The sequence below is a fragment of the Cibotium barometz genome, chromosome 49, assembly GCF_041138505.1.
Source record: "Cibotium barometz isolate CiBa-2024 chromosome 49, ASM4113850v1, whole genome shotgun sequence".
Taxonomy (NCBI): domain Eukaryota; kingdom Viridiplantae; phylum Streptophyta; class Polypodiopsida; order Cyatheales; family Cibotiaceae; genus Cibotium; species Cibotium barometz.
Genome location: NC_141094.1, coordinates 1,045,412 through 1,053,724, shown reverse-complemented (window position 1 = coordinate 1,053,724; position 8,313 = coordinate 1,045,412). Strand labels below are relative to the sequence as shown.

At 40.7% G+C, this 8,313-nt stretch overlaps 1 protein-coding gene across 1 annotated transcript; it reads left to right on the top strand.

Annotated features, from left to right (window-relative positions):
• The first annotated feature begins 3,953 nt into the window (after positions 1-3,953).
• On the top strand, positions 3,954-8,102 carry LOC147610178 (pentatricopeptide repeat-containing protein At5g27110-like). The gene is made up of 2 exons (XM_086786216.1): positions 3,954-6,908; positions 7,018-8,102. Exon 1 carries the CDS (start codon positions 4,011-4,013, stop codon positions 6,339-6,341), a length of 2,331 nt encoding a protein of 776 aa, XP_086642342.1. The 5' UTR covers positions 3,954-4,010; the 3' UTR covers positions 6,342-6,908; positions 7,018-8,102.
• The last annotated feature ends 211 nt before the right edge of the window (positions 8,103-8,313 follow it).

Sequence of the window (8,313 nt, the reverse complement as noted above, 5' to 3'; positions counted from 1 at the left end):
ATTAGAATTCCTTCGCCAAGGTTCTTAAAGGTCCTAACACCTTCACATGTGAAGCTAATATATAATTGTCTTCAGAAACTGATCAAAAACTCTTCTGAAGCCTCTTGCAAACAATCACACGAGCTTCTCTTTGCCACCTGAAAGCTTGTAAGGTCTGACATTTTTCACATATGCTCTTGCATAATCTCTGAAAAGTAGCTTGGCAATAACATTTGCAAGTGCCTTCTGTACTTTTTTGATGTTTCTACGCGCTAACATTACTTGTGATGTGAGAACCATCTGGCCCTCACGAGCATGTTGCTTTCAGCAAGGTTTGAGAAGTAGTTGGTAATTATGCTAATTTTGGCACAATTAGCAAAAGGGAAGGACAAGTTAGAGAGAATCCAACTGCCTCCATTATTCCACGCTAAATAGGGGGTGAGAAAGGCAAGTAATTCAATACTCTTCTAAGCCCAATGGTTGGACGATGATGCCTTGGTGTGCTACTTTCAAACCCACAAAACATCCAGAAAGCCATGTAGCATGGGCGGCTACATTCCTCTGACCTTGCTTGGCCACACTTTGTCAAGGGTTATATTACAAAATTCTAGCAAGGGTTACAATGCCACTTTGGTAGATTTGAACCCACAGTCATCAAGAAAAAAATCGAGAAAAATAAAAAGGTTTGCAAGGCTTACAAAATTCTAGCAAGGGCCACTTGGGTAGATTTGAGCCCACATGCATCAATCAAAAAAACCCCAAAAAGAAATAAAGTTTGCATGCACATCGAAAGAAATAACCCAAATATGCACCCCAAAATGTTTTTTTAGGGGTATTTAATTTATTATTGCATTTACGCATCCAACACGTGTTAAGATTTGGGCTATGTGTTGGATGCATGTATTTGTATTAAGGTTTTGAAAGTAACTTTCCATGCAATGTTCGCCTGGTTCCGTTCATTGGGCTTCTGGAGTGAGTCGTCATCTGGGTTCTGGGTCTTCTGTGGTATGGCATAACCTTCCCCTGGTTCTGTTCGTTGGGCTTCTGGAGCGAGTCATCATCACACCAATTTTTTTTGGTTTTGGTTAATGAACGTTGTGTTCGTCTTTTTGGTGTATCTGTTTGGTATCACAGTTCGTATACTTGCCTTTTGTATGATTTGTGTGATCATGTTTTGTGAAATGGCTCCTAAAAGGAAAGCCATGAATGATATCACCAACCTTATGTGTGTTGATCGCCGTCCTACTTTGGCTTGTCCTCAAGGATATCCCTCCGCCATGACAGTTTCTGGTGTCCTTGGTCGTCGTTCAAATGGAGTTGCTACATGCATGCAAAGTCTGCCACAAGCATCTCAAATTTTTGATTGCCCTACTGCAGCTACTCTGCCTAGAGATGTCTCTGTGGGGCCCCGCATCATGGAGTCTGTAATCTTCATGTGGTGAAGCAAACAGCCAGATTGTCCAGTATGTATTTGCTCGTTTATTTTTTGTTATTATGTTCTCATTTTTTTCCCACCTCATTCATTGAATTGTGTTTCTGTCCGGTATGCAACAGGAAACTAAATAAATGTGTTTGCAGTTGGTTATCCACATGTGTGAATCAATAAACAAACGTTCCTATTTTGAAAAAAATGTCTATGTTCCAGTGAAATTCAGCCGAAACGTTGTATGTTCTATTTTCGTCTATGCTATGCACATAAATAAATTGATGCAGTGTCGATTGATAATAAGCACTATGTAATTTTCCAATATATTTTTTAAAATATGCATGTGCATGGTTGTCCACATCCGTGAATATATTCCATGGTATGTTTCTGTGCCCTGTGTAGAAAAAAAATTTAATACACGAATGTTTATTTATTTTTTAATGTCTTTGTTCAGGTCGATAAGGCTAGAAAGATTTTAGCATCTCTTTCTGTCCGCCATGCAGAATAATAAGTTATTTATTTTCCTTTTTTTAGTCTAATTTTTTTTAATATAAATGTCCATGTTCCACTTGATTATGTAGGGTATTATTCTTGTCTGCTTACGCATTTTAAAAAATCCATGTATTGCAGTCATACGCACTCCATTAAAAAAAAAACATTCTTTAAAAATAACGAACTCATATGCACTTCATAAGGCTACAAATATTGTAGGAACTCATATGCACTTCATAACGAACTCATATGCACTTCATAAGGCTACAAATATTGTAGGACATGTTCTGTCCGCTATGTAGAAAGAAAAAATATTATTATTTATTTATTTATTTGCATTCTCTAAAGTGAATAAAAATGCACATTCTTCAATTAAATAACAGGCACAATCTGCAGTTCATAAGACTGTAAAGCCTTTATGTTGTGCTTTAAATGTCATTCATGTAATATTTCAAACGATAATTATTTGAAATGTCTACTCTCGTAAACTACAGGATCCACACATTCATAAGAAAGGCAAAAAGCCAGAGACATCTGAACCGTTGGTTCACAAGATACCTAAATTCCCAGTTGAGAAAAAAACAAGGCTGTTTGAAGTGTCTGTGACTATAGGTATTGGGAATGGTGATATCAAACTATCTTCTTGGGAACCATTAGAAGAATTCATTAGAATGGAATGCTTTAAAAGCCTCTTTGCTCTAGAGAAAAGGGGCACATTGAATCATTTACACTTTCAAATGATGGCTAGTTTAATGGCACCATCGTTAATTAGCATAGGCAAAACCATAAAGAGATACATAGGCTAGGATCTGTTTAAACCTGAAGGAGGCCTGGTGATGTGTAGAGGCCTTCGACAGATTAGGATGCACACAATAGAAGGAATGATAGGCTATTGTATATGAAGGATTTGCACAAGCCACACTTTAAATTTTTCTCACACATCTCAACCAAAGAGATAACAAGAGGTAGACAGCTATATGCTTTGTATGGCCAGGCAGACTTAAAAAATAAGGTTTGCCTATCACCTGTAAACTTTTTTGAGAGAGCATATGTATATGTGGACAACTACATAGCTAATAAACTAGGAGCCTCATTGCAAAGCACACTTTTGAAGATGATACGTACGGGTAAATACTACCCAGCTACTTCATGGGTCATTCCCAAAACCGGTTCCGACATGAACAGGCAAAGATCGGCCACTGTTTGGAAAGTAATGAAACTCCCTCACTTGACCCAATGTATCGATATTGAAGAAATTTTCGTCTCTCGGAAGAACCTGGCAGAAGATATTTCAACCATATGAATGCAGCACCTCGAGCCCAACATGAAGATGAAGGTAGCGACAACACTGAGGAAGAACAATATGTGAACAACAATGAGCTAGGGACTCGAAACAACCCGATTGTGGTTGATGATGATGTGCCAGAACAATAATAACAAGACTACAACACATCATTTCTTTCCGTGTGGGAAAGGACTGCAGACTTTAAAAGATCTATTGTGGAAGGACATACCTTATACCTCTATCTCTTGAAGTGTGTAAATATGTGGGCCTTAATGAAGAAGATGGTTGTTTTCTATAGTTTTTTGATAAAAACTCACTTTCAAAGTATGCAATGTACAATGCACAGCTTGTAATGAAGTCTTTCTGTTTGGTGTATTATACAAGTCAACTTTTTCCCCGAAATGTACTTCTCTCTTTTCTTTATATTGTATTACTTCGGTTATACCAAAAGAGTGCATATAAACATCTACCATTTTTTTCTCCTAAAGTTTAGGACCTTAGCCATGTACATTGAAGGTTCTCTTTATGGGCCTTACCTCATCTTTAATTTTTTCCTAAAAAATTAAAGCACCGCCAACAAAAAAATTAATTAATAGTCAAATTGTAAAATGTTTTGGATCCTTACCATTATGTTTTATATTAAGGTTCTATTTTTTCTTTCAAAGCTCACAACCTTAGTCTACCAACAAAAAAAAATTTAATTAATACAAAAGAGTGACATCAACAAAAAACATTATATAAAGAAAAAAAGTTTTGCAAAGCTAACGAAGCTAACGAGCATTTCTATACCTGCATCCTGCATCCAGACAATGTGTGAGCAGCGCTTGCATGGTGTTCTACCGTAGGAAGGTTAAGGCATCTTTGTGCACAGCCACCTTGAACCAGCTGGGAGGAAGCGACGCCCAGGTAAGCTCCTCTTCATTCGCTTCTCTGCTCAGATGGTGTGGACGCGAGAAGGCCTTTCTGATTGGTAAACAATCCCATAATCACCTGATTAGAAGCGGATTAGAGAAAAATACGTTTTTAGCAAACCTTCTCCTCCAAATGTACTGTGACTGTGGAGCCCTTGGCGATGCCTGGAAACTGTTTGCACACATGGGTGAAAGAAATGAATATACTTGGAGGATCATGATTGTTGCATACGTCCATGATGGGAAAATCAAGGATGCCCTTAAGCTGTTTGAAGAAATGGAGGGCAAAGGGGTTATACCAGACAGGCTCACTTTCATCACAGTCATTACTGCATGTAGCAAGGGCGGCCGGGCATATCTAGATATAGGAAAAAGGGTCCATTATCTTATATTTATCTGTAAGTTGGAGTCAGATGTTGTTGTAGTAAATGCCCTCATCACCATGTATGGGAAGAATGACAATGTGGCAGATGCACGGAGGACCTTTGACAAAATGCCTTCACGAGATGTGGTCTCATGGAATGCGATGATCACAGCATACAGCAATGAAGGGCGGTGTAATGAGGCCCTTGACTTGTTTAAACAAATGGAACAAGAAAGGTTGATTCCTGACAAATTCACATTCATTGGCATCCTCGCTGCCTTTGCTAGCCAGTCATCCCTTGTGTATGGAATACATGTCCACAACCTTGTCCTTGATAGCAGATTCAAATCAGATGTAGCTGTGGGCAATGCTCTTATCAACATGTATGGTAGTTGTGGGAGTTTAGAAGGTGCACAGAGAACATTTGATACCATGGTTGAGCGAAACACCATCACTTGGACTACCATGCTAGCAGTACGTGCTGAACATGGGGATGGCCTTGAGGTCTTGCAACTTTACGAGCAATTGCAGCAGGAATGTGTGATGCCGAACAAGATCACATTTGTCACATATCTTGATGCATGCACCAACCGGGAAGCCTTAGCTGCAGGGAAGCAGATGCATGCCTGCCTCGTTGGCAGTCAAAATAAGTGTGAGGTTGTTGTAGAGACTGCTCTTGTCAACATGTATGGCAAGTGTGGCAATGTCAAAATGGCACGTGGGATTTTTGATAACATGCCCCAGAGGAGCATAATTTCATGGGGTACAATGGTGGCAATATACGCACACCATGCACGAGCCAAGGAAGCACTGCAACTTCTGGAGCAAATGCAACAGGAAGGAGAGGTAGCAGACAGAGTTGTTTTCATTAGCATTCTGGATGCTTGTGCCAGTCAGGCAGCACTAAAGGAAGGTCAACAAGTGCACGCCTGCATTATGGGCAGCAGAAATCATGTAGATGTACCGCTGAGCACTGCCCTTGTAAAGATGTATGCCAAATGCAATCATTTGGAAGATGCTAAGGGGATTTTCAACAGTATGCCCGATCGGAATGTTTTCTCTTGGAATGCTATGATTGCAGGCTACATGCAGCTTGAAGAAGGCAACTTGGCACTTCAGTTTTTCAAGCACATGCAACAAGAGTCTGTAATGCCAGACAAGGTCACCTTTCTCAGCATCTTTTCTGCCTGTGGCAATGAGATGGATCTACCATCAGGCAAGCAAATGCACGCTCTCTTTTGGAGCAGTGAATTCCAATCTGACATTTTTCTATGGAATGGTCTTGTCAGCATGTATGGGAGATGTGGAAACCTAGAAGATGCACAAAGGGTATTCGACAAAATGTCAAAGAGGAATGCTGTTTCTTGGAATGCGGTCGCTGCTGCATATGCTCAAAATGGTCATAGCAAGGAATCCCTAAACCTTTTCAACCTAATGGAGCACGAAGGCATAAACCCAGACAAAGCCACTTTTGCTGTTATTTTGTCTGCGTGTAGCCATGGAGGTCTACTGAATGAAGCTTTTCAATTTTTTGACTCTATGTTTCAAGACCATGGCATAAAACCTCTAGTGGACCATTACAATTGCATGATTGACCTACTTGCAAGGGCAGGACGGTTGGATGAGGCAGAAATTTTGCTTCAAAAGATGCCATGTAATCCAAATACTGTCTCATTGATGACCTTGTTGGGTGCCTGCAGACTCCAGAATGATGTGGGACGAGGAGAATATGTTGCCATGCGTGTGTTTCATTTAGATCCTGGCAATGCGGCTCCATTTGTCATGCTGTCGAATATCTATGCTTCAGCTGAGACTCATGATGGAGCAGGATATGTTGAGCTGTTTAGCTTAAATGGAAGGGAGAATTCTAAAAAAGGAGGCTGAGCACAGTTTGCATGGATGTATCTTAGTTGTTAAAGTGAATACTGGCTTTTTTGGTTAAGGTCTTTAACATCAGCGCTAGCTACTGAAGTGGGAGCACCTCACAATAGCTTGAGAGGCATGAATATGTTTGAACATTGAAGACGAATGCTCAACAACCACGGAGGGGCTTACACAGACTAGATGAATGGCCCTCCTCTGAGTGTGGTGTCCCAGTCCCATGATTGCCCAACCCATGTCATTGCCCCTTTGATGTAGGGGGGTGAAAGAATGACCATGTGCAGCTCTCCTTATATATGGCACCATCTGGTATTCCTCTTGTGCTTGTGGGATAATCAACCTGTCAAGGACACGGGCCATTAGAGGCAGGATCAAGGCTGTTCAATCAGTAGGGCTTTTTTTGGGAATTCAAATCCTGTTCACCTGCATGTCGCCATAAATTCTGCAGTGCTGATGATCTGCTGCAGTCTTGCATCGCTTTAATTCCTTTAGCAAGCATTGGGATTGCCTTGCAGATTGGAATATCAGGAAATAGACCAGGTGGAGCAGATTTTGCAGCAGGGTTCAAAGGTACTTTTTTTAAAATTAGGCCATCTTTTTGGCCTTTGAAAAAATTATACTGAGAGAAGCACCAAGCTAATGAAATTTAAGACAAACTGAGGAGGTGTATTTATGTCAGATGACTTTATGGCTTTTTGGAAGGAGCATGACATCAATTGGCAGCCTACCATGACTCGGACTTTGCAGCAAAATGGGGCTTTGGAGTGCAAGAACGGGATGATCTGCAAAATGGTAAGGAGTATGTTCAATGGAAGAGGTCTTTGCAATTCCTTTTGGGAGGAATGTAGCATTGCTGTCTACATTGTCAAGAGAAAGGAATGAAAGGCATGACTCTACATGTCTATGGTGTGTATGGTGTGAATGTCATGTTTACGAGTCAGACGCTCAGGAAACCAAGTTAGATCCATAGAGCTACAAATGCGTTTGCTTGGGTTAAAGTGTGCAGTCAAAAATTACCAATTATACAAGGCCAAGGTTAGTGACCGTGATGTGGCATTCCAAGAGAAACCACATCGGCGGATGGTGGAAGAGCTTCCTTCCCCTTCATCATACAGTGAGGAGTTCTCCACTAAAAAAACACAGCCTACAAGTAGGTGCGGCATTAGCTGTCCCTTAATCTCATGTAGGACAGCCTCCACCATGTCCACAGGAAGTGGACTTTAAAGGTGAAGACCCAGAGCTTTCTATGCTGTAGAACCCTCAGCCAAGTGTTCACAAGTCTAGGAGGATAAGAGGAGCAAAGGAGGGCTCCAGAAAGTCTTGTTAACTATGGACACCTTTTTGTGTTTATCTGAGTCCGTCTAGTATGGGGCCTTGAACGTTTGGTCTCTATCACTTTGATGGCAACATCCTCCTCAAGTGGTCATAGATGTGGAGCTGTGTTAAATGTCTCGAACGGTGCACCTGTATACTATCATGGGATATCCTAGGACTGTTCAAGGATATTGTTTGTGGCCTGGCATTGTGACTGTCCAGTCTATATGCCCATCAATAGACTCTGCCAATGCTTTCTCATCTGATCAGTGTATGGGAAAAAACCTGTGAGACACCCAAAACCCTCTCGAAAAACACAATGACACTTACCACAGACCTTGTAATATACAGGACGTCTGAAAAAGTATTGCTCCTCTATCTCCCCAAAGAACGACAAATGTTGCGTGTCTCCTGCTGTGAAATCTTTCCCATATTAATTGGTTTCTATCATTATCATGTCTTACATGTTAGATTGATTCAATTAGAGGTCCAAGTACTAACGGAAATATGTGACATATTTTCAAAATTGCTATTGGTCAGCTCAAAGTCCAATCGCACTGTTTGAAATGTGAGAGAGTACCTTATGGGGAGCAAGTTATATGTAACAAGACACAACTCAAGGCAGCTTATGAGAAACAGAGTGCATCAATATCGGCAAGTT